The following is a 27,424-nucleotide window of genomic DNA, read 5'->3' on the forward strand; positions in this document are numbered from 1 at the left end:
CCCATTCCTCTACTTCTCAAGGAATGTTTTTATTTTTATTTTTCCTTTACCTCATCTGACATTCAGAAGATTTTTTTCCCCCTTGCCTTTACGTTCTGTTATGAAAATACTCCTCCCCTAATGCTGGTCGGAATTTTATGGGGTTACTATTAAATGTGTAATGTTTGTACAGGATTACAAACTTATTAGGGTCAGAAGATTTGGGTGAACACTTCCCTGGTGGGGAGATGTAAGCCATTACTCATACATCTAAGCTTGTAGAAGTGTAGTGGAGCTTTGCAAATGTGATGGACACATAGTGTCTTGAAGCACTTACCCTGCTATCTGTTGAGAATAGCCCAGGAAGGGATGCCTGTTCTAAAGTAAAAAGGAACAGGGAATTTATCTAGAGGTAACCACAGAAAGGAAGGTACTGCACCTTTTTTTTTTTCCTGAGACAGCATGATATCCAACTATTTGGCAGTAAAGGCTAAGGAACCTTACATTGGAACAGGATTATTTAAATCCAGCACCTGTGCCAACCATTTGTAGAGAGGTTAAAGATCTATCAGGATAAGATGTTCCTACCCTCTGTAACTTGTCAATTCTGTATTATATAAACTAGTTTTATTTTGCTTCATTTCCATTAGCTGCTAATAACATCCTTTCAACTCAACAATTCAGACATCTAAGTGCCTACTGTGCACAAGGCTTTGGGCTGAGCATTGAAGGAGACAAAGATTAAAAACTGATACAATCCTTGCCCTCTAGAACCATAATTGCATTTTATTTCTGTGGTTTCTGTGGGAGTAAACAAAGGGCATGTTCACACCAAAGTCAAGAGAATTCGAAAAGGAGTCAGGATCCCCCTGGGCCGGACAAGGACTGGTAGTGATGGTAGAGAGGTAGAAAGAGCCCCATATTAACATCTCTGAGGTGGAAGTACAGTAGAGATTGAATAAAAACAGAAACATCATGTATCCGTCCCCCTTCCTGCCTGGGGAAGTTTTGTGAAATCCCTAGATGCCCATATGACCAATTGATTATTTGCAATAGAGTCTTGAGTTCATGGATAATTCATTTTTATCAGAACCCACATATGATAAGAGTCCAAGGTTCAGGTGCTTTTTTAAAAATGCTTTGTAGCAACTGATGCAAAGTGGGTACAATGGAGTTACATTATATCCACATGTAACTTATCTGAATTCAACTATATGCCTTAGTGGGGGAAAAGAAAAAGAAAAAAGGAAAGGGAAAGAGATAGAAACAGAGAGGGGGATTCTTTTGGCATTCCACTCAGAAAATGTATGGCCTTGGAGTGAATAAAAGATGAGAGATGGGAATCTGCTCTATGAACATCTTGGCCTCACTGTGTGATTTTAGAATCAACACTTCTTATACCCACAATCTATTCATTTTGCTTAGGTGTGTGTAAGTGACAAATTTAGTTGGCCTTCTTAGCATTCCTAGATAGGTGGAAGACCCTTTCCATGTTCTTTTCAACTTCTTATACCTTTTTTTCTCTCACTGTGAAACAGAAAGGAGCAATTATGCTGTGGCTGAATGCAATCACATTAATGTGAAAATATTTTCCCCCAACATTTGTTTTTCTGCCAGTTGTCTTCACCTGTTTTTGTTTTCCTTTGAGTAGAAAACTTGGTTCCTGCCTCTTTACCTGGCTTCTCTGGATATAATGAAAAATAAATTTTGCATTCTATTTCCATAGCAACCATCTCAGATCAATCTACATGATACAGACTACTTTCTTTTAAAGAGATTCTAACCCTTTCATTTAAAATGAATGCAAATATACTGCACTCTATAATGGCTGATTTTAATGGTTTTAAAGGGTAATTTTGTCTGCATCGGAATTTTACTTTACACCCTTACTTTAGACCCTAACCCTCAGTGCCTTCAGAAGAAGTGACTCCACTTCAGATGTTAAATAGTAAAAGGATCTCGTATTATTGTTAGGTGAGGTCAAGTGTAGGCTTGTTCACTAATTCTATGGCAGCTAAAAAAAATATTGCTACTGTATTTCCAGTTTGAACTGCCATAGAACATGCTACCCTCCTATCCTTTTTTCTTTTTTTTTTTTTCTTTTTTTTTTTAGTGAGGCAATTGGGGTTAAGTGACTTGCCCAGGGTCACACAGCTAGTAAGTATTAAGTGTCTGAGGCCGGATTTGAACTCAGGTACTCCTGACTCCAGGGCCGGTGCTCTATCCACTGCGCCATCTAGCTGCCCCTACTCCTATCCTTTTTTAAAAAATAAATATTAAGGGAGTTGAATGTTGGTTAACGATGAATGGGATGCAGAGGTGGGGAAAAAAGCAAGAAAGTTCAGAAGCATCTGAAAAAGAGAACAGAAGACAGGGACTTGCAAATGATCTCATAAATGGACAATTTGGATGTGAACATGGTTGCAACACCCATCTCACAGTAATGAGAAGCTAGCAAGGCAGGGATAGAGAATCACTGTTTTAAAGCACAATAAATGCCTGACTATGGAATGAAACAGCTGAAAAGAATTCATTTTCTCTAAGCTCTTAAGAGAAAAACAATGCATTTTTACCTGCTGAAGTACTGCTATGTACTTTACATGTGTTTTCCAGGCCCCTACAGATGGGCTTTATTGCGGCCGCTGTGCATAGCATAGTTAATAAATATGTAAACAAAAGCACACACAGCTTTCCAGTGAAGAAAATAATGAGTTCTCTCTCATTTTAAGCTTGTGATTAGATACATTTAATTAGAGTTCATGCAAATATAATTATATGGGATAAATTCCTAATCTCTCAACACAGCCCCATTTCTCGTCTTGTTCACTGCCTCCGTTGAGCTGATCTGAGCACGGAACTAACTCCCTTTGAAGTGAGCAGGAGCTCTGCGTTTGGATCAGCCCTGTTGGTAGACAAATCACGATGAGAAACAGGCTGCATGATTTTCCATGGATTGTTGACAGCTAGGAAAAACAAAAGCTGAGAATGTGCAAGCATTAGGGATATAAGGCGATAGGATTTATATTGGAAATGCAATGAATCTTTGGCAGTAGCTCTTCTACAAAGACAACATTATTGTTAATTGGAACACAGTTATAGAAAAGCAGGGACTGAAATGTTCACAGAGTGAATGTCTAAATTAAAAAAAACAACTACGACCACTTTTAGGTTAGTTTAGAAGCCTTAATAAGAAATGGATATTAAAGCCTTCCATCTAAACAGGATTCTGTATTTTTAATAATTTCATATGATGATATTATTATAATTAAAATTTGTGTATTAAAGTATCCTTTCCCCCAAGGGAAGTTAATATATGCTCCTTGCTGATTTTTAACTTCTTGATATGACTTGAAAAATGCTAAATTCCTTTATCATTTTCCACTTAATATGATAAGTTCTGCAATTTCCAGTTGCAGCTTCACACTAGTGGAGTTTTATTTCCCTTTTCAAAAGAGGAAAAATTGTTTTAATGATTAATTTTTGTTGCTGTTACCAAAGCATGCTGTGGTTTAAAAATAAAAAAAAAATGTTAGGTTGAGTTGATGCTTCCTGGAACATTAAAAAGATAAAAGGTCATTTTACTGTAAGTAAAAATTCCAAACCGCCTTTTGGTTTTACTGGCATTAAAAATTTGGCGAGCATTTATAAACACATGCACTTCAAAGGAGATATATTCTCGTGGCACCCGGCAATATCACTTATTTCCATTACATAGTACACTCTATTTTTAAGCAGTTGTGACTAGGCAATTCAGTCTGCATTTACACTACATTAAAATTTGGCCATTTAATTTTTTGTAAAATTGAAAACACAGAAACCCTCTCAGAATGTGACTTTTCAATGAAAAGAGTAAACCACATTTTAGTCTTTTTGCAGAGAAAGCAGGTTTTCCCTGAAATAAAGAAGAAATTTGTTTTTCAAATGGAATTAAAGACACCTGTTAGGTGGGAGGGGCCTAGTGACATTGTGGGGGAGGGGCAGTGATTGTTATTTAGTTTCAACAGTACTTTCTAATTACTAAGATTGACAATATACCTGTAAGATTGCCTGATCTTTTTCCCATTCTAAAGATGAAGCTGATATTTGAAGACAAAGTTTGTAAAGTAAATTTGTAAAGTGAGTTAATAGTATTTGAACTTTAAGCATTTGTTACATGAGCTCTTAGTACTTTCTCTTTGTGTTCATATTATTTGGCCTTTTTAAAAATTTGTTTCATTTTTCCAAGTCTAGATGTTTAATTTTAAATGTGACTTCATTGGACTTAGTATTAATTCCTATAACATCTCAGCCCTGGAACCCATTCTTTCTTGGCCTCTGGAATATGGAATTGTAAAGGAACTGTGAAAGTTGATTTAAATTGCAACAATATTTATTGGGACAATTTCTAAAGAAGGAAAATATCTTGAACAATTAGAGCCAATTTTTCATATATCAAAAGATGCTATAAATCACTCATACATAGCTGATCAGTAAATTCTTTGGCAGATTAATAAAATCCAATTATAAGAAATCTTATCACAATGACAAATTCTTTATTTTAAAAAAATCCAGCCTTCAGCCATTTCAGTGGTTTACCATTTCAAGCAGTTTTCAGTGCAATGAAATCAAAATATGGGGGGTAGTCTCTTGTGGCATATATTATATCCTGTACAAGTGCCTCAGAAGAGCTGGGAGCTGTGTACTAGTTCTGGTTTGCCACTTACTAAGTGTGCAACCTTGGGTAAGTCACTTGTATGAACCTCAACTTTCTCAGCTATAAACATTTATAAACAAAATTCTTGTGACAATAAAGTATGATTTAAGGTATTATTTGACTGGCATTTTTCTTTGTCCATCTTCCTTCCCTTTATGTCTATAAATCTATATTGGCCTTGGAGTCTTCACTTCTTTACTCTGTTCCCCATCCCTAGTTATTTTTCAGTCATGTTTTACCTCCTGAGTCTTGATTTGCCTCCTAATTCCCACAAATGTTAGTTTTCTCTCCTTACCCCACTGGCCTTCCTCACTTTCTCCCCTTCTAACTGTATTTGCATTATCTGTGTACTTGTAGCCACTGAATAGAATGTAAGCTCCTTAAATTTAGGAACTTATTTCCTTTTTTTCTTTGTATCTTCAGTGGATACAAGTTTTTTGCATGAAATTGAATTGGCAGTAATTGAATTTTGTGTGAATTCTGTGGCATTATATCAATATAAAACTAGTGATGGAAAAGATAACACAATGATAACACTTGTAGCATTGCTACAAGTTATTGTTGAGTCCTTTGAACTTATACTACTACTATTAATAATCTTTAGCATTTGTATAGTATTTTAAGGTTTGTCAAGTGCTTTACAAATATCTCATTTGATCCTCACAACAACCCTGGTTGTTGGTGGGTACTGTTATCCCCATTTTACAGATGAGGAAACTGAGGCAGGCAAAGATTAATTGACTTGCCAAAAGTCACTCATTCAAATAGCTCCAAGAAAACCTCTAAGAATTTTTAAAAATACTTAACATTTAAAAATAAATCTAATTATTTTTATTAAATTAACAATAATTTAAACACTATGCTAACTAGGACAGAATATACTTTGACCCTGGGGCTTAGGAGCACCATATGGTTTGCTGGCATCCCATTGTAAGTAGGTTCTTATCTTGTGTCCCATTTTCCTTTCGAGAAATTCTGGGGTATAAGGTCAAGCAGAGAGGGTTTAAATGGTCAAGGGACTCAGTTCTGCTGAGGATTGTTAACAATTGGAGGACAGCCTTTAAAAAAAAAAAGTCAGCAAAAGTCAGAGGTTTTCTCTGTCTGTCTAGACTATAAAAACTATTTGGCTACAGAAAACTTCACTGCAGACCTGATAAGGGAATTTTGCTCGATTGATCTTAATTTAAGATGACTGATTGAGAAATTCTTTGCTTAGAAGAGAGATCCAAGGAGAAAGCAATGTGTGAATAGTCGCTAACTAGAATATAAGATGAGGAAGTTGCAATTTAAATGCCACTAGAAGGCAAACCCCAACACTTGAGTTGAGGGCTGTCACACATAGTAAGTTGTCAGTACAACTTAAGTAGAACCTTTAGTCAGGAGGAATACCCTGAGGGGTTAATACAGTAGTCTGAAAGCAGTTAATGTAATTTTAACCATTTTGCAAAGAGACTGGCCCGTAACATGTACAAATCATTCTAATTTTCCTCCCAGTATCCATTAGCTTGTCATCTCAGTAGAACACATGTCCTACACATCTCCATGTAATACAGTTTCTGTCACTATTTATTGACACTGCTTCTCTTTTCCTCATGTCACAGTCATCTGACAGGAAAATTCTCATGTCAATTGATTCATGAACATATATCAAAGAACTTATTTTCACTTTTTACATAAATGAATGTTAAAATATATTTGAGGGGGCAGCTAGGTAGTGCAGTGGATAGAGCACCGGCCCTGGAATCAGGAGTACCTGAGTTCAAATCTGGCCTCAGACACTTAACACTTACTAGCTGTGTGACCTTGGGCAAGTCACTTAACCCCAATTGCCTCACTAAAAAAAAATTTATAAAATATATATATATTTGAGGAATTTTTGTCTTTTAGAAAGTTATCTTGACCTGACCTGTTGACAATTTTTCCCAAGCTTTAAAAAATAGGCCTAATATCTAGTATTGGTGTTTTACAAATGTTAGCTTAATTATATCTTTATATCAGTTATATCAATTATATCTTAATATTAGTTATCACAATGAAAATAATATATTAGTGCTATCTACTGAATTAACAATATTTGCTACCATTGTCATATCATTCTTCATATTTTTGATAAATATGGGACATTTTGACCCATTCACAAGGAATGTCTTATAGAGAGACACTTTAATTGTAAAGGATGCTACTTTTTCTGTGAAAATTCTGAGTTTTAATTATTATTAAGATTCAAACAAGAACTGTATTATTGTTATCCCTTTAAAAAACTAATAATAATAATAACCAACATTTACATAGTACCAGATACTGTTCTAAGCACTTAATAATTATTAACTCATTTGATCTTCACAACACTGGGAAGCATGTGCTATTATCCTCATTTTACAGATGAGGAAACTGAGACAAACAAAGGTTAAGTCACTTGGCCACGGTCACATAACAAGTAAGTGTCTGAAGTCAAATTCGAAGTCCAATCTTCCTGACTCCAGGCCCAATTCTCTCTCCAGCCCACCACCCAGAAGAATTCAACCAATAATAACATTTTATTCAGCTTTTTAAAATAGTCTTAAATACTATTATTTCTTTCCTAGTTTTCTAGTGGAAAAGATCATCTAAGGCAAGTTTTCTGTGTGAAAGGTTTCATTCTTCCAATAAATTTGGGGTTGTCACTATTCTAAACAATAATCGAAAGCCATTTTCAGAAAGGCTAATAGGTATCATTTTCTAATGTCTTAAGGAGAAACTGGAAATTGGCATTTGCCAAAGTTGAAAATTTTATCATGAAAGTACATTAATTCCTTTTAAAGGGCAAGTAGATATAGGAATACATGTAAATGTTAAAAAATTGTATTATAGTAATTCAATATCTGTGATAACCTGAACGTGTTCCAGTTGGAAATTTACCTCTGCTTAGCAAATGTATTTTTCATAATACAAATTAACTGTGCAAGAGTATGGAGGCATAGGGTTAAAAACACTTGGAACAACACAAGATTTGTTCAGGCACCTGTGAAATATACATCTATAAATAAAAACTGGAATGTAATTTGCTGATTATTCTCTTATTAAAGAAAGTTCCTTAAAGATTTCTACTTAAAAACAATTTGTTCATTTTATTTGATTTGCTATTTATTCTAAAAGTAATAAAATTATGTTTCCTAAGAAATATTTAATAATTCAGACTTTATTTAGGTTGGCAATCCTTCTTCCTCATCATTTTGAATAACTGAGTATTACTGTGTTTTGTAAAGATTATTATAATGTAGTAGTCACTACTGAAAGAAATATTTCTTTATATGTGTTACTCACCTCATGGGATAAATGTAGTCCTTGAAGACTGAATAATTTCAATTTTTGCAAATTGACTTGCATTTTTAAATGAGCAAGGTGGTTTGCTATTTTGAAGAACCTTATAGATTTTCTACAAAGTAAAAAAAATTTTTTTTCTTTTCTTATTTTATTTCCTTTTTTATTTTTCTAGGCTCACTTATCAGTGATTATCATCCTTTACTGGGGGACAGAGATGAGTGTAGATTTGAAGAAATGTCACTTTTGTATGCAAATACAATTGCATCGTCATAATGGAGAGGGAAATACAGTAAGACTTGTTGAGTCCATTGACTGTTAGGAGATTTAAAATACCCCAGACTTTGCTCTGTATTTGAGGATTTTTGAAGTTTAAAGCAGATGTGTATAGGAGAAAAACCATCTGTAAAAACTTGCTTGCTTGACTTGCGTGATGGTGTTTTCTTACAGCCTTCAGTTGAGAGTCTGCTGAGCAGATTGGCAGATTGGGTGATTAATTAATTATGAGGGAGTAAGCCACATAGCTAAAGAGAACTCTTTTTTTCCTCCTGGATTTTTCTTCCACAGATGTCTGGCAAGGGCTTCAAAATCTTAGGATCACTGATCCTAAAGTTGCGTCTGAATTCAAACACTTGTCTTCGGGCTTAATTGGCTGATAGATATAAACAGACTGATGGCCAAGTATTCATAGCCTTCACTGTTGAGTAATGCATTTTGATCATCACAGACTTCTGACATTTTTTAAAAGACAGGTGTAGAGACATTTTCTGTAAAGCCTTATTTGGTTTACCTTGGAAAAAACATGCTTTGGTGTGTTATACTCAGAAACTTATTTTTAAAAGAAACTACATTATAGAACATTACATTCACTCAATTTGTATACTTACAGGGCTTTACAAAAACACTACAGGTTCTAAACAGAAGAGCTTTTATTTCTTGTATGTAATAATCATAAATTTTGACAAGGAAGAAATTCAATTTTCATTCCACAATAAATAGCATTACATAGCTTTAAGTATTAAATCATTCTTGACATTTATGCATAGTTCAGTTCAAACCAAGGAGCAAATGGAAAGTATTGAGTATTAACAGTTACAGAAATGTTATCTTTAACTTCTATTAAAATACAAAAATTTTTTATTTTCCATGCTTAATCTGAATGCATTTATTTGTATTTTCCCCATGGTAGTGGAGTTTCTATGGAGTCATACAACTGAGAGCATGTGTGTTGGATATATGTCAGCCCAGGATGGCAAAGCCAAGGTAAGACATAGAAATTGCTTTGTAAACTGCAGAATCTAGAACCATTAAAATGTTATAACAAGCTGATTTGATTCAAGTATTCCTTTTGTGCTTCCCTTTTCCACTCCTATGCAGTAGGGCTGTAGAAGAACAGTGATGAACAGCACAGGGTATCAAAGAAACACCTGAGGGAGGTTTGCAGGCTTGACCCTATTTTGTTAAGGCTACACTTAACAGCTGTTTGTTTAAGCATAGATAGAACAATGCTACTGCTTTGATATCATGTTTCTTTCAAACGTTACAAATAGAATATGTTATACTTTTAAGGCTCTTTTCTCCTTAAAAACCTTTAAACTTCAATTTGGAAGTGTTTATATTGGACTATAAACTTTTAAATATATGGTTTTATTAATATATTTTGTCTTTGCCTCATAGTTATCTCTCATTCACTCCCTCCTTATTGAATACTCCCTTGTAATGAAAAAAAAAGAAGTAAAATATTTAATTGGAGATTATATATGACAGCATATATAATAGTGTGCATTAGTTATTTCCCACCTCTCTGCTGTGATGAGTGATGAGATATATTTCATTATCTTTTCCCTTTTATTCTTAGTAGTTTTTCAATTACTTAGAATTCAACTTCTAATGATTTCTTTATTTACATTTTTTAACTTTCGTTAATGTTCTTCTGGTTATGGTTATTTCACTCATTATTTTATTTTTATATTCCCATGTCTCTCTGTGTCCATAGAAATTTGAGATATAACTGGTAGTGATATTCTTGTGTATTGCCATACTTCAACTAGATCATTGAAACGAATCAGTTAGGTTTTTTAAATTTTTAACACCTTTCTTATTTTTTGAAATTGTTCAAAGAAAGAAAACAAAGTCTGATAAAATAAAACTGTGTCATTAGTAAGTATTCAAAGACATCATTAACTGGATGTTCGTGATTAGAAAATGCTTATTTTGATTTTTTTTTATGATTAGCCAGCAATATTCAGAGCTTATAATTGTTTGATTTCTATTCTCATTGTAGACTCATCTTAAAGAGTCAGTACATTTATTAATATATCTATCATCTATCTATCTATCTAGATTTCCACTCCTTTGTTCTGCTCTCACCAGACAGAGCACTTCTTCCCATTAATAGTTAGTTGTTTGAGGGCTTTTTTGTGGGTAAATTAAAAATTACTTTGTTTCCTGATAAATGGAAAACTAAATTCTCTGGTGGTCAGTTATAAGATTTGAACTTAGAAATTGGGGATGAGGAAATTATAATTCATATGAGAATTTTCCAAAAACAATTCCTTCACATTAATAACAGGTACTATAACAGGACAGCCATCTTGACTTCCTAGTACTTTGAGTGCACAAATGAGCTATGATTTTTAACATTTTAAGTCTGATATTGAACTTTTACTCTGGTGTGCTGGGCATAGTGACAAATGCAAATTTGTCCTTAAGCAGTATGTAATTTAATAGATTGATAGTTTGCTTTCTTGGAGTCAAGTGAAAAAAGTTTATAATTCTTCAGTTCTATTTTTTCTTCAACTTAAAACCCTTCAAAGTCATTATTAAGAACCTTTTTTTAAAAAAATTAATGACCCAAGTAAAATATATCTAAAAACTCTGAAGGAAGTACTTAGATCTCAGTTGCAGAACACTGAAGTTTCTATTACTCCTTATGTGTTGAGTCCAGACTCAAAATAACCTTTAGACAAGCAAAAATTTATGGCATTAAATGCAGCATTAAAGCCAATTGTGTTGTGTACAGTAATATTTATAAAGTCCCTTGTGAGGAAGCGTTCTTGTTATTCCCAGCTGGTGGTGGCCTAGAGAAGACTTTAATATTTAACATGAAATCTAGCTAGTAAAGAGAGCTAACAGTGCAACATCGTGCCCAAAGATGTTTTGCTCACAGTTGCATCGTTTGACATCTGGTGTATATTGTTTTCATATTGCTGGTAAATTCTCCAGCTGGTAATCTTGATTGGGCTGACAGACACAGCTGCTCCTCTTGCTTCACTTTTAAATTATGTTTTTGACCTTCCTTGAAGAGAGTTAATCCCTCTCCCTTTCTTCCTCCTTTGAGCCTGTGGCTGCAAATGCTTTCCAGAGAAAAACCACAAATGCCTTGGCTGCTGGCTTCTATTGATCAAAAAATCATCTCTTCTGTCATAAAGGCTGGAATTTTATTGTATTGCAAGTAAGACAAAGTTATAGATGGGAAACGGGGCTCAAAATAGAGAGCAGGGCATAGTGGGGCACACTGGTCTTTTTAAAAGAGTTATTATTTGGCATGGTTCCTCTCTTTGCTGACTTCCTTGAAAACATAAATCAGTGAGTACACACTTAGCATGATTACCAGTTAGCAAAACATAGATTTCAAACTATTATAAGGGCTTTAATATCAAAATGAATAAGGCAGTAGGGTAAGAAAATGCTTTCAACTCATCCTTCATCTTTTAAAAACTATCCTCTTTCTGTCCATCACCAAACTTGAACACCAAATTCATTCTGAAAATAGGTTATTCTGCCAAAGCTGCTCTCTCCAAAGTTACCAATGATCTCTTCATTGCCAAATCCAGTGGCCTTTTCTCAACTTTCATTCTTCCTGACCTCTCTGTAGCCTTTGACCTGTTGATCACCCTCTTCTCCTTGATACTCTTTTCTCTCTAGGTTTTCAAAACATCACTCTCTTCTGGTTCTCTTCCTACCTATTTGACCACTCCTTCCCTGGTTCCTTTGCTAAATGGTTATTCAGGTCACATGATCTAACTATAGGTGTCCATAGGGCTTTGTTCTGGGCCTTCTTCTCAACTCCCTCTATACTACTTCTCTTGGTGATCACATCAGCTTCCATGGATTTAGTTACTTTTTCTATGCTGATAATTCTTAAGTCTCCTTATCCTGCCCTAACCTCTTCATCATTCTCCAATCTTACATCTCCAACTGTCTTTCAGACATCTTGAACTGGATGTCCAGTAGAGATCATGAACTTAACATGTTCAAAATAGAACTCATCTTTCCCTTTAAATCCCCTCTTCTTTCTCCTCTCTTCCTTTTTATGATAGAGAGCAGCACCATCCTCCCAGTCCCTCAGGTTCACAGCCAGGAGTCATTTTCACTCCTCACTGTCTCTCACCCTCTATATTTAATCTGTTGCCAAGGCCTGTCTATTTCACCTTTCCAACATACTTCAAATATACCCCCTTTTCTCATTTGATACTGCTACCACCTTAGTACAGACCCTCATCCTTGAATGCCTGCACTATTGCAGTAGCCTGTTGGTAGATCTGGCCACTTCAAGTCTCTCCCTACTCTAATTCATCTTTCATTCAGTTACCAAAGTGATTTTCTTAAGGCACAGGTCTGATCATGTCATGTTCAGTAAACTTCAGTGGCTCCCTATGGCCTCCTGGATCAAATGCAGGATCCTCTCTTTCACATTCAAATTCCTTCATAGTCTAGCCCAACCCTTACTTTACAATCTTCTTGCGACTTACACCCCATTGTGTACTTTTTGATCTGCTGACACCAACCTCCTTGCTGTACTGCCATCTCTTACCTCCAGGCATTTTCTCTGGCTGTCCCCCATCGCTGGAATGTTCTCCATCCTCATCTCCACCTACTGGCCTCCTTCTGGTCCAAACTAAAATCTCATCTTGTACAGGAAGCCTTTCCCACAGTGCCTTCCCTCTTTTCATGATTCATCCTGTCTATAGCATGTTTGCATAGATTTGTTTCCTTGTTTTCTCCTCCATTGAACTGAGAGCTCTTTGAGGGCAAGGGCAGTCTTTTACCCCTTCTTTGCCTCCCCAGTGATTAGCACTAGGCCTAGTAGATGCCTATTAAATGTTTATTAGTTGACTGAGAGCCACCATTGAATCTAACTCATGCTCCAAAAAGGAGAATTCCCACTCTAATATATCTAACAAGTGTCATGTTGGCTTCTGCTTGTGGATCTACTGTGCCTCCCCAAGCAGCCTGTTCCACTCTGGGACACCTCTAATTATTAAGGAAGCTTTTCCCTGTTATCAAGCCCAAGTCTGGCTCTTTGCTGCAGTTTTGATCCATTGTTCGTATTTCTGTCCTCTAAAGCCAAATAGAGGTCTCATCCCTCTTCTCATAACAGCCCTTCAAATTCTTAATTAAACACAGCAATCGCATTCCCTTATGCTAGGGAAACATCTCAAGTTCTTTAACCAGTTCTCATATGGCATTGACTCAAAGCCCTTCAACATCTTGTTCTTCCTCCTTTGGATACTCTAGCTTAAATTTGGTGCCCAGAATTAAACACAGTGGTATTCCAGATGTAGTCTGACCTTTAGAGAGTACAATGGGCCTATCATCTCTTTATTCTTGTAAGCTATTCCTCTTCAAAAAAAAAAAAAAAAGACAAAAAATTGCATTTGTTTTTTGGGGTTTTTTTTTTTGGTTGTCACATCACACATCTGACTCATTGCATTTGCAGGAACACACAAATATTTTTCTGAAAACCTGCCATCGAACTTTGCCTCCCTTACCTTTTATCTGTGAGGTTGATTTTTTGAGCTTAAGAACAAGATGTTATATTTATTCTTCTTGAATTTTGTATTATTAGGTTCGACCCAATGATCTAGCTTGTCAAGCTCTTTTGGGATTCTGATCCCCTCACAGAGCATGTTAGTTATCATTCTCAGTTTTCTGTCAACTGCAAATTTGAAAAGCATGCCATCAGTGCTTTCATTTAAATTGTTTATTTAAATGGTAAACATCACAGGGCCAAGCACAGACTCATGGAGTACTCCACTGTAGACCTCCAGCCATGTTGACATTGAACCATTAACAACTATTTTGAGTCTGACCAATCAGCCAATTTTGAATTGAATTGTACTACTAGAAACTTTATCAAAAGCTTGCTAAAATCTAGGTAAGCTGTATCTACAATATCCCCATGATGTACCAATTTGATAATCCCATCAAAAAAAAGAAGACTAGTTGGCTTGTTATTCATGAAACCATACTGGCTTTTTGTAATCAGTAGTTTCTTTTCTGGATGTCCATTAACTACCTTTTTAAATAATCTGTTCTGGGGGCAGCTAGGTGGCGCAGTGGATAAAGTACCAGTCCTGGATTCAGGAGGAGGACCTGAGTTCAAATTGGGCCTCAAACACTTGACACTAGCTGTGTGACCCTGGGCAAGTCACTTAAGCCTCATTGCCCTGCAAAAAGAAAAAAAAATTAAATAGATAAATAAATAAATAATCTGTTCTGGAACTTTCCCAGGAATTGCAGTCAACTTACTGCCCTAAAGTTTGTAGACTAGTCTCTTCTCTTTTTTTTGAAAATTTACTCTTCTGCACTTCTGTCTATTTTCTCCTATTTTCCACAGTGTTCTAAATATCATTGAAAGTGTATTAACCATCTGTACCCAATGATGTAGTTCATCTGGGCCAACTGGCTTGAATTCAAGGATAATTTGGTGCTCTCTTACTGTCTCCTTACTTGTCTAGGATATCTACTCCCTGTTAACCATTTTTGTTTTGTCCTTTCCAGTCCAAAGACCGTTCTTTTAGGCAGAGAAAACAGAAAAAAAAAAAACCTGAAAATCAAAGAGTTTCTTCCACCTTCTCTCTCTTGTTAGCATAGACATTGCTAGATGCCATGAAAAACTCTTCAAAAATCATTACAGGCATTTTAAAGTAATATAACTTCGAACCATTGTTACTTAGGAAATGTGCAATCTAAGCACAGGAAAATTTACTTATTTAGGATGGCAAAATATTATATAAGATAGAATACCAGGGTAAGAATAAACAGACCAAATTCTTGTTCTGCTCATTGTGGATCTTTGGATAAGTCATATTAACCTTCCTAGGTTTCAGCATTATAAAATGAGAGGGTTGGTGTAGATGACCTGTAAATTCATAACATTCTTTGATTCTGGTTCTTATTGAGTCCTATGTGAATTAACCTGAAACTATTAAATATTTGAATTATATACAGTACCTCTTAAAACTATTTTTTGTAAATAATTTTGTGGTAAGAAACCTTTCCCCTTTAATATATGCAGTAACAAAGGCAAAAATAAATTAATTACTCTGACCTTGTGAAATGAGTGATTGAGCATGGATTATAGACTGATCGTTGATCTCGCCAAATGTTCTTTTCCTTATACAGTACTATTTTAATACTATGATGCTGCCAAATACTATTCAACTTACTGTTATCTCTAAGTTCCTTTTTTAAAAAAAATATGTTGGTTTAGTACAGTTTGTTATTTAGAGGTCATATGGCTGTCTCCTGTTGCTGAATGGAATGGGAGGAAGTCACAAAATAAAAATGACTGGGTTCCACTACAAATTTCTGTTATCTAATTTCAACTGGGTTCTGTTATGTCCTAAAATCATTCCCCTCTAATCGTCAGTTTCTTCCTGGCTATTTGTTCCTTTCCTGCTTCCTACAAACATGCCCAAGTCTCTCACATCCTTTAAAAAAAATAAAACCTTCATTAGGCTCTGACATCCTCTCTAGTATATCTCTCTTCATTTTCTTAGCCAAATTCCTAATAATGCTACTGGTATTCATTGCCTTTGCTTTTACTCGTTTCACTTATTCCTTAGTCTTTTGCGGTTTAACTTCTGAACTCATTCAAGTGAAATGTCTCTCTCCAAAGTTGCTAAATCTAGGTTTTCTTTTGTTTGGTGACACTGCTTTCTCTTAGTTTTCCTCACTTTTTTGTGATATGCCTCAGCTTGCTTTGCTGGATCATCACTCATACCTCTTCACTGAAGGGTAACACTAGGCTCTGCCTTGGGTCACTTACTTTTCTCCCTCAGTATTTCACTTGGTGACTTAAATGACTTGGTAGATAGAGCTCTTGACTTAGGATTTGAACTCAGAGCCTCTTTACTCTATCACTTAATACTTTTTTGACTATGAGCATTTACCCTGTTTCAGCCTTACTTCATCATTTTCCCCTGCATTATCCTTCTGTTTTGTCTCCCTGCCTCAAGTCTTGCCTCACTCTATTCATCCTCCATATAATTGTCAGAATAATTTCCTAAAGCATAAGCATAACCATGTAACCCTCCTGCTCAGTAAACCAGAGGATTTTTTTATCAGTACGACTAAATATGAACTCTCTTTGTCATTTAAAGCCCCTTATAACCTGACCCCAATCTGCCTTTTCAATACTGTTACATATTGTTCCCCTTCATGTTCCCTGTGGTCCAGCCATAGTGTTCTTAGTGTTGCTCATAGTTGGCCAATCAGCAAGCATTTATTAAGTGCTTACTATGTTCCAAGCTCTTTGTTAATCTCTGGAAATGCAAATACATGAAAAAATAAAGACTGTGCTTGCCCTCAAAGGACTTGTATTCTAATAGGGAAGTCAACATGTAAAAGAATGCTAGAAAGGTGAGAAAAGAGGGAGAAGGTACCTGAGAGAGGGGCTTGAAGAAAAATTCCAAAGGAGTTCATTCGGCCTGGTGGGAAATGAAGAAATAGCTAACCTGGGCACTCTCCTAAAATGGAAGTTCTATGAAGAGCTGTACCATCAGAAGGAGGAGCCCTGCCCAGGGGCAGAGTATATTTTTGAGGTGGGAATTTCAGGGCTGAAGTGATCTTCCAGGAAGAAGAGTTTTCTGAGTCATGATGGAAAAATTCAAAGGGATGCTGCTAGAAGGGAAATGTACTCTTTTTCCCATCACTGTGCTTTTGCATTAGAATGTACTCTTTCCTCATCTCCATCTCTTAGAAACCTAATCTCTTTCAAGTTTTTGGAATGAGAATTCATTATTTGATAACAAATTTGGTAGTCAAAAAATTGTTGGGAAGGCTGGAAAACAGTCTGGCAGAAATTGGGTATAGACTAATATCTTACACCATTTACAAAGATAAGGTCAAAATGGATACCTAACCTAAATATAAAGAGAGATGTTACAAGAAAATTTGAATAACATGAAAAAATTACCTATCAGACTTATGGAAAGGCAAACAATTTATGAATAAATAAGAGCAGGGTGAGGTATAAAATGGATAATGTCAATTACATTAAATTTAAAAGGTTTTGTACAAATTAAACAAATGTAGCCAAGATCATAAGGAAAGCAGAAAATATGTGTTGGGGGGGGGGTTGATTTTGTAGACAGAGAAAGTTCTCATATCTCAAATATATAAAGAACTTCGTAACATCTTGTAAGAATGAGTCATTCCCTAATTGATAAATGGTCAAAGCATATGAACAGGCAGTTTTCTGATGAAGAAATCAAAACAATTTATAGTCATGAAAAAGTGCTCTAAATCATTATTGATTAGAGAAATGTAAATTAAAAGAAACAGAGATATTTTACACCTGTCAGATTAGCTAAAATGATTGAAGGGGAAATTAACAAATTTTGGAGGGAAAGTGGAAAAACTGGGACACTAATTCACTGTTAGTGGAACTGTGAATTAGTCCAGCCATTTTGGAGAATAATCTGGAATTATGCCTAAAGAGATATTAAACTACCTATGCCCTTTGACACAGTAATACTACTACTAGGTATGTATCCCAAGATGATTAGGGGAACAGGATTATGTTCTAAAATATTTATAACAGCTCTCCTTGTGGTGGCAAAGAACTGGAAATTGCAGGGATGCCCATCAACTGGGAAATGGCTGAACAAGTTGTGGTATATTATTGTGATGGAATACTATTGGGATATAAGCAATGATGAGCTCAATGATCATAGAAAAACGTTGATAGACTTGCATGAGATAATGAAGAATGAAATGAGCAGAACCAAGAGAACATTGTATACAGTAATGACAATATTGTTTTGAGAACAACTTTGAGCAAAGAAGTCATTTTGACTTATAAATACCCAAATTAACTAAAAAGGACAATGAAGGAAGATGCGATCTTCATCCAGAAAAACCACTGATAAATAGAAGTATGTATAGAATGGATTTACATGTATGTATGTATGTATGTATGTATGTATGTATACACACATATCTGCGTCTAATGGTAGCCATCTCTGGGGTTAGGGCGGGGGAGGGAAGAAAGAAAAATAAAAGAAAGTTACTTGATACCTTTATTATATATATATTAAAAGAATAGCAAGTTGTATATAACGCATTTGCATTTTCATGTACAATCATCTTTTTTCCTGTTCTATTATGTTATTGAAATGCTTGTTTTATTTTATAAATTCAGACTAAGATTTTTTAAAATTAAAAAAAAAAAAAGCTCAATTGCCACCTTCCACGTGAGACCTCTAGTGGTCCTGTAAGCTGCTAGATCTTTCCTACCAAAAGTTTCCTTGTATCTCTTTTGTATGCTATATACCTAAGTATGTATATATTGTCTTCTTCAGTAAACCATAAATTCCTAGAGATCAGGGACTGTTTCACTCCTATTTTTGTACCTCTATTGTTTATACTATTTAACACATATGGGGCTTGTTGATTGATTAATTGACTAATTAAAGTTGAAAGAGACAAGCAACCTAAGTTATAGACCCTCTTATGACACTTGCTGTCTTCGTGCCCTTGGAAAAAACTACTTAACTTCTCTGCTTGTTGTAGTGCAGAAAGTACTAGATACAGAGGCAGAAGAATTGGGTTCAAGACTTGGTACTACCATCTCTTACTATCCATGTAAGCCATTTAACTTCTCTTTCCTCATTTTTGAAATGAAAAAAATAACATTTCCACTAGTTACCTCCACAGGGTTGTTTTGATGAAAGAACTCAATAAATATATGCTATGTTCTTATATGTAAAATGGAAAAAATAGTCTTGCTAGCTAATGGAAGAATAATCCAGAGATCCCATTTGATTCTTACTAGTTATGCTTTTTTTTTTTTGCTTTTGCTTTTAGGAAATAGAATTATAGAAGCAGATATATCTGAATCCAACTTGCAGTGCAATATTATGTAACTTTAATATAGTACCTACCATTATTTGTTTCCCAGGAGGAAAGGATTCCAAAGTTCTTAAAGGATTAAAAACCACAGTTTAAAAGACTCGGTAATTAGAGACAGCACAGATGAGATTTCTGAAGCCATACTATGACTTAACATGCCTAAAACACAGACATAAGGGAAAGATTAACAGTATAAAACATAGTACATGAAATAGGAAATTATCAAAAGAAATGGAAAGAAAATCTAGGAAGACTAGATGATTGGCACTGTGCCAAATTTAACATAAATGTGAACCAACTGGAAGAAGAAATAGAGGACATCTCAGGGAAAGATGGAGGGAAACACATTTGTGGCTCTAGGGCCAGACTTTAAACCTACAATTCTTTCTGATATGATGATAGTTCAGAGATTTCAAAATATCTTTTGGCTCAGTAGGGTACCTCATTATTGCCACAAGATGTGTTTTGATGGTCTGGGTTTTGCTCACAAGTTTTCTTTAAAGATCACTTCATTGAATGATTTTATTTAAAACAATGTCTTTAAAAAAGGTAATCCATCAGCTACTACTGAGCAGGGTTGGGTTTTTAGAGGGAGGTAGCATTTTAAGAACCCCCAGGCAATAGTCTTGGAAACTTAAGGGTTCCACTAAGCATGTGAGAACAAAGCACCCAATTGGTCTGTTTGTTGTGAATCCTATAAAATAGACTCCAATTTTATGAAAGTGCCTGACTGATAGCACATAGCGATTTACAGGGACAATAACCTAGATTTAAAGGTAATTGCCTAGACCAAGAATAGCCTCTGAACAAATTATAACTGTTTTTAGTAACCTACTTAACAATATTACCCCTGCAAATAAAGAGTTCCTACTTCCTAGCAACAAAGTGCATTTTACAAGGTAGTAGGTTATGTGCTACTGATAGGTAATATATGAAGAATACAGCTCAAATTCTTTATCATTTTATAGACTAGCTCTAGGAGTTGGGTAGTAAATGATCCATTTGTTCCATTTTTTAAAAAAAATTCTACAACTATTTCCAAATGTAGCAAATTAGCTTTATGTTCCATCCATTTAAATCTGGCTCAGTTTGGGAGAAGCAGGAAATAAGCATTTCTTTGGATTAGGTTTTTAGAAATCTCACAGAATATTCCAAATGATAAATCTATGAAACACACACACACACACACACACATTTTAATGATCCAGTTGTCTTTAACAAAAAGATAAGTTTTTGGAGTGTTAGGTAACAATTTTGTTTGTCCAATTAGCCTTGTATACTTAGACTTTTTCTAAATGGTTCATTGATCATTCCACTAAAGGAAGAAACTAAATCAGCTCAAAGGAAAAATCAACCATTTGGGGGCAAGTACATTAACTGCCCATCAACTGGGGAATGGCTAAACAAGCTGTGGCATATGATGGTGATGGAATATTATTGTGCTATAAGAAATGACAAGCAGGATGACTTCAGAAAAGCCTGGAGGGCAGCTAGGTGGTGCAGTGGATAAAGCACTGGCCCTGGATCCAGGAGTACTTGAGTTCATATCCGGCCTCAGACACTTGACACTTACTAGCTGTGTGACCCTGGGCAAGTCACTTAACTCCCATTGCCCTGCAAAAAGAGAGAGAGAGAGAGAAGAAGGAGAACAAGCCTGGAAAGACATGTATGAAATCATGTGTAGTGAAATGAGCAGAACCAAGAGAACATTGTGCACAGAGACTTTAACAAAAATATGCCAATATGAATGCTTCATTTAATGATCTTTAATATTAAGGTCATGTATCCCTCTAGAATGTATTGTGGAATATGGTGTAAGGTGTTGGTCTAAGCCTGATTTCTGCCAGACTTCTTTCTAGTTTTCCCAGAAATTTTTATTTAAAAAGGAGCTTTTTCCTAAGTACCTTGTTTTCTACTTTATAACCTGCTGGGTTATTAGATTCTATTGTTTCTGACTCTCCTTGTCCAGTCTTTTCCACTGATCTTTATATTTTTTAAGCAAAACAGATGGTATTGATGACTGCTGCTTTATAATACAGTTTGAGGTCTGGAAGTGCTATTTCTCTATTGTCCCAACTTCTTTTTATCATTTCCCTTGACATTCTAAATCTTTTGTTTTTTCAAATCAATGTTATTGTTTTATCAAGCTTTATAAAGTATGCTCTTTATAATTTGATTGCTATGGCACTAAAGTGTAAATTAATTTTTGTGGTATTGTCATTTTTATAATATTGGTACAACCTAGTCATGAGTACTGAATTTTCCTCTAGCTATTTAGTTGTTCTTTATTTCTTTAGGGAACACTTTGTAATTTAATCCATACAAGTTTTGGGGTTTTTTTGTTGTTGTTGTTATTTTTTGTTTTGTTTTGTTTTTGTTTTTGTAGAAAGATAGGTTTATTGCGAGAGGCATCCTGTCTCATAATAAAGCCAGTCTCAGATCTAGGACCTGAACCTAGGGCTTCGGTGGTATTTATTACCCCAGTAAGTCCCTCCCATTTCATCTTTTTTTTTAATAGAATTTTATTTTCCAAAATATATGTAAAAACAAAATTTTAACATCAATTTTTTTAAACTTTGTGTTCCAACTTCTCCCCTCCATTCTCACCCCCCAACCCACAAGACCTCAAGCAATTCAAAAAAAGTTATACATGAGTAGTCAATCCATACAAGTTTTTATGTGCTTTAAGAGGATGATCCCAGATAAATTTTGCATTTTGTAGTTATTTGCAATGGAATTTCTTTTCCTATGATTGTTTCTTGAGTTCTGTTAATATGTAGAAAATCTGTTGATTTTTGAGTACTTTTGGTAGCCTGCAACTTTGCTGATGCTGTTCATTGTCTCAATTAGTGTCTTTGCTCATTGGCCTAGGATTTTTCAGGTAAACTATCATCTTAACAGAAATAATTTTATCTCCACTTTACCTATCTTCATGCTTTTAATTTCTTTTTCTTGTCTTATTGTTATTACTAGCATTTCCAGAACAGTATCAAATAATGGGAAGAGTGAACATCCTTGTTTCATTACATATTTATTAGAAAAGATCCTAGTGTATCACTATTGCAAATGATGCTTGCTTTTGATTTTAGATAGATGCTTTTTGTGATATTAAAATAAAGTCCCTCTAGGCCTATACCTTGTAGTGTTTTGGGCATAAAGGCTTGTATTTTAACGAAGGATTTTTATGCATCTACTGAGCTGATCATGTGGTTTTGGATGTTTTGGGTTTTTTATATGATTAATCATGTTGATTTTTTTCATAGTGTTGAGCCATCATTGCTTCCCTGCTATCAATTTCACTTGGTCATAATGAAACATTTCTTGAATAAATTGCCATAGTCTGTTTGATAGGATATTGTTTAAAGTTTTTTGAATCAGTGTTCATTAATGATGTTGGCATATAGTGTTTTTTTCTATGTTTTATCTGTTCCTGGTTTAGGCATTAGGATAATAGTTACTGTATAAAAGGATTCTGGTAGGATGCTGTCTTTCTCAATATTTGAGAGTAATGTGGGTACTGATTTTTCTTTAAATATTTGATAGAATTTTTCTGTGAATCCATCAGAACCTGGAGTTTTTTCTTTGGTTATTCATTTGCACCAATATCTCTACTTCCTTTTATGAGATAAGGTTATTTAAGATCTCTATCTGGTCTTCTGATTGGTTGAGTATTTAATATTTTTAATGTATTCATCTACATCCTCTGTGTTCTGTTTTATTAGCTTATAACTTTGTAAATTATGTTCTGATCATTCTATTTTATTTCTTGACTTGTTATTTCACCTAGTTTGCTATTTAATTGATATGATTTTCTGTTCTTTTTAAGCAGGCTTGTCAATTTTATGTCTTTTCAAAGAATCAGATTTTAGTTTTACTTATCACTTCTATGGGATTTTTTCTTTCCAATTTATATATTTTCTTCTAATTTTTAATATCTCCTCTTTTGTGCTTATTTTAGGCTTATTTATTTGTTGGCTTTCTAATTTATTAAAATGTATATTCAATTCATTAATCCTCTCTTTTTCTATTTTGTTAATGTATGTTTGTAAGGATATGATTTTTCCCCTGAGGACTGCCTTAGCTGCATCCCAGAAATTTTGGTATGTTGTTTCATCATTATCATTTTCTTTTAAATAGTTGTTAATTGTTTCAATGATTTGCTCTGTGATACACTCTATATTTAGGATTTCATTTTTAAGTCTTCATTTGGTTCTTTGTCTTTTGTTTGTGCTCCCTGAACCAATTGCTGCTTTTATGGTCTGCCTTGTTATTTTTGTCTGTAATATCTCTATTTCCTAACACCTGGTCAATTTTTTTTTTTTTGGGTGCGGGGCAATGGGAGTTAAATGACTTGCCCAGGGTCACACAGCTAGTAAGTGTCAAGTGTCTGAGGCCGGATTTAAACCCAGGTTCTCCTGAATCCAGGGCTAGTGCTTTATCCACTGCGCCACCTAGCTGCCCCCACCTGGTCAATTTTTATAAAAGTTTAATGTGGTACTGAGAAATATGTGTCTATTCTTTCGCCATCCCATTTAGAAGATATGTATTTTTACTCTCATTTCTTCAGGAATTTATTTAGTTCCATATTTTTCCTTTATATCTTGGTTAGATTTCTCTAAATCTAGATAGAGGGAAATTGACACCTTTCGTCACTATTGTGTTAATGTCTGTGTCTTCTTGTAACTTAGATATTTCCTTTATGAATTTGGGTTCATTTGTATGTATAAGTTTATTACTGATATTGATTAATTGTCTGATTCCTTTTAGTATAATATAGTTACCTAGTTTATTCTACTTTATTTTTTTTTGAATGTTTATTTTTGCTTTTTCAGATAGCATATTTGCAACTCCTTCTTTTTTGGATTCACTTCATTCTTAGTAAATTTTTCTCTGTCCCCTCAGTTTTATTTTGTGGATATCTATGTTTTTTAAATGTTTCTTGTAAGTAACAGGTTGTAGGGTTTTATTTTCTTAAACGTTGTCACTTTTTTTTCCCTTTATTGCATTGTTTAATCCATTCTTATTTAGTTATGAGTTGGATATATATTTTCCTCCATCTGTCTCCAATATTGTTTTTTTTTTTTTCAAATTATGGTTTACCCTTTTCTACTATAAACACAATTTTACCTTAATCTTTTTTAAGGTGACCCTGTTCCCATTGGTTCCTTTACCTTCATCTTGATCCTCTCCTCTCTCATTTATTACCCTTTTCCCTTTGGGGTTTTGATTATTAATTCATCCATTTCTCCTGCTTTTGTCTGGTTACATAATTTTCTTTTTTTTTCTTTCTGTCAAGTATATTCTTCCTTCCTCTCTTCCCATTCAAATAAGTCCTCTTCATTAGTTTATAAAATCACTTTCTTTTGCATCCCTTTCCAAAAAGGTTTTCTCTCACTTTTAATTATCCATCCTCCCTGTCTACTCTACACCCTACTTTTCTCATTCATGATTCCTATACTTACCTGGTCTCTCTCTTTTTTCTGTATTTCTCATGCAATCCAAGCTTCTAAAGTATTCATTCTAAGGTCTCCCCTTAAGACAATGTCTGCCACTACTCTATAGAGCTTGCCCCATGGATTTTGATTTTCCATTATGCCCTACCTCCAAAACAATTCCAATTATTTCAGATGTCAGAAAGGACCCTGTCCCATAGTTGAGCCCTTCGCCCACCACATTCTTGATTATGCAGAACACTACTGAGATATAGCCTCTTTTGATTACCTTTTCCCAACATTTGCCTCAAAATCCTCTACCTTGGACCATTCTCTCTCATACCCCAGATCCCAATTGTACACAGAGTTCCTACTCCTCCTTCTTCCCTTGAGGTGGGATGAGTAGACTTTTTAAATATCAAATCCCCTGGACCACATTTAGCCCAAAGTCTCCATCTCTCTTTAGAGACCATTATTTCTCTTCCTTCATAGGAGTATTCATCAGTGTAACACCCTGTTATCACCAAAGCAAGAACTCCATCCTTTCTCCCTACATTTTCAATACTTTCTTCTTCCTCTACATCCACTCCCCTGTTGGGTCTTCTTTTTCTAAGGTGATAGGATTCTCCTCATTGAAAGCACTCTATTTGACCTGGGTACATCACACATTACTGTCCATCCCCTTGCACCCTTCCCCACCTTTCATGTACCCTCCTATATTGTCATGTAGTCTCACTGTAAAACAAGACAAAACAAAAACCATTGATGAACCTATAGGGAGTGTGTTGCCAGGTTTTGTCTATACATCCCCATGCTAGCCTCTTCCCTATTAGCTCCACCAGACTTCTGCCTTCACCCCTGTCTCTTTGTGTATATTTAGAAAGACATTTCTTGTTAGTCTATCTGCTGGTACTCTTGCTGTTGCTGTCCTTGACTACTGCATTTTTTCACTCCTGTCTTTCTGTTGTTTGGGGTGTTCAAGAGGCAAAGAATCTTTTACATATATGGTTAAGCTCAATTTAAGGTTTGATGCAGCTAGGTGGCACAATGGATAGGGTGCCAAGGACTCAGGAAGAGTTCAAATCTGGCCTCAGGACACTTACCAGCTGTATGATCCTGGGCAAGCCACTTAACCCAATTGCCTCAGTTTCCTCATCTGTAAGATGAGCTGAAGAAGAAAATGGCAAACTACTCCAGTGTCTTTGCTAAGAAAACCCAAATGGGGTCAAGAAGAGTCAGAAATGACTGAAAAATGACTGAACAAAAAAACTCAGATTTTTATAGGATAGACCACCCTGGGCTGCATCCCAAGCTCCATTGCTTTTTTGAAATACATTATTCCATTCCCTCCTGGGGTTTTTTTGGTGGGTTAAGAATAGTCTTTCATTGTTTGAATTTCCTTTCCTTTGTATTTGAAGGTCTTCCTCCTGATCACTTGCAGAGCTTGATTTTTGAACTGAATTGTTAAATTTAATGTCTATGTGCCTTGAGTTTGTAGCCTTAGGGTTTTTTTCTGGAGGTGATCTGTGAATTATTTCAACTCATATTTCATTTGCTTTGTTTAGACAATTTGGGGTTGTGATACTAAGAAGTTTTTTTGTCCTTTCATATTCTCCTGGGAGGCTCATGATCTTTGAATGTTTCATTTTTTCTTTTGTTCTAGATTGTCTTTCACTTCTGTGTATTTATATTCCCAATTTGTTGTTTTCTCCTTTTTTTTTTTGATGAGGCTTGCCATCACAGATTTTAGTTTTTCTATTGTATCCATTTTTTTTTATTCTTCACTCATAATTCTCATTTCTCTTTTGAAGTACTCAGAAAGTATGTTGTGTGTCCATAGTCTCTTCATATTCCACAGGGTCTTCTGTCTCACCAAGATCTCTGTCCTAAATGATTTTTGGGTGGTCAGCACTGGCCCCAGCTGGATGCTGTGCCCTTTTCCTCGGGTTTAGTAGAGTGCTGCCCAGAAAATACATGCATACATGCATAATTACTTATACATACACACATGCACACATACATGCATCCACACACACACAATGTCCTATCCTAGTATCCTGTACCATTCCCTCTGTTCCTTATTTCTCTGACCTGGCATCAGCAATTCATAGAGCTATTGTGCTAATCCCATGGGACTGTCCACCCTGGCACTGGCAGTTCAAAGCTTAGCCATGCTGGTGCCAGAGTTTTATCCACATTGGAACCTATGTAGGGCATAGAGCTACAGCACCGGTACTATAGGTTTGTACACTCTTGAACCCACAGTTCAGAGCTTCATGGTGCTGGTACTATGGGGTTGTGGATGCCAGCTTTTTGTCATGACCTAGACAAACTTTCACAGCCTGGATTAGAGGTTTCCATACCAAAAGAAGGGAGTTGGGAGTGGGTTTGAGGGTGGGTTTTGTTGTAAGAGCCTTTTAAAAATATCTTCTTTGGGATTCTGGGTGTCCCAGACCATGTAGACATCTGAAGGGAATAAGAAAAAAATTAGACATTTTCTCTTTTACTTCTTAAAATCATATGATCTAGAAGTGCCAAATATTTTATTTAAAAATACAATTTTGTATCTTTGCAAATCTGAAACATTTTTGTCTGAGAATATTTTAGCCACTTTAGTCCCCATCACCTTCCCATTTCTGACATACCACACATTACACCACCACACCACCACCACAAAGTTACCACCTTTTTCCAGTCTCCCTTTTTCCATTGCTAGTGCTTTCCCTTGGAGGTTCCCTCTTGTTTCTCCTATACATATCTTCTCTGTGCATAGTTGTTTGCTTGACTCCCCTATTAGAATGTGAACTCCTTGAGGTCAAGGACTGTGCTTTTGCCTGTCTTTGTGTCTTCAGCAGTTAGGACAGTGCCTGGCACATAG

At 35.3% G+C, this 27,424-nt stretch overlaps 1 protein-coding gene across 3 annotated transcripts in view; it reads left to right on the forward strand.

Annotated features, from left to right (window-relative positions):
* Positions 1-27,424, forward strand: part of TASP1 (taspase 1) — a 278,215-nt gene that overhangs the window by 229,423 nt on the left and 21,368 nt on the right. For all 3 annotated transcript variants that reach the window (XM_043983168.1, XM_043983170.1, XM_043983169.1), the window contains one exon: positions 9,162-9,235. In XM_043983168.1, the coding sequence (XP_043839103.1) occupies positions 9,162-9,235 (74 nt within the window). The remainder of the gene's footprint in view (positions 1-9,161; positions 9,236-27,424) is intronic.

This window comes from Dromiciops gliroides, chromosome 2 (genome assembly GCF_019393635.1).
Source record: "Dromiciops gliroides isolate mDroGli1 chromosome 2, mDroGli1.pri, whole genome shotgun sequence".
Classification (NCBI taxonomy): Eukaryota; Metazoa; Chordata; class Mammalia; order Microbiotheria; family Microbiotheriidae; genus Dromiciops; species Dromiciops gliroides.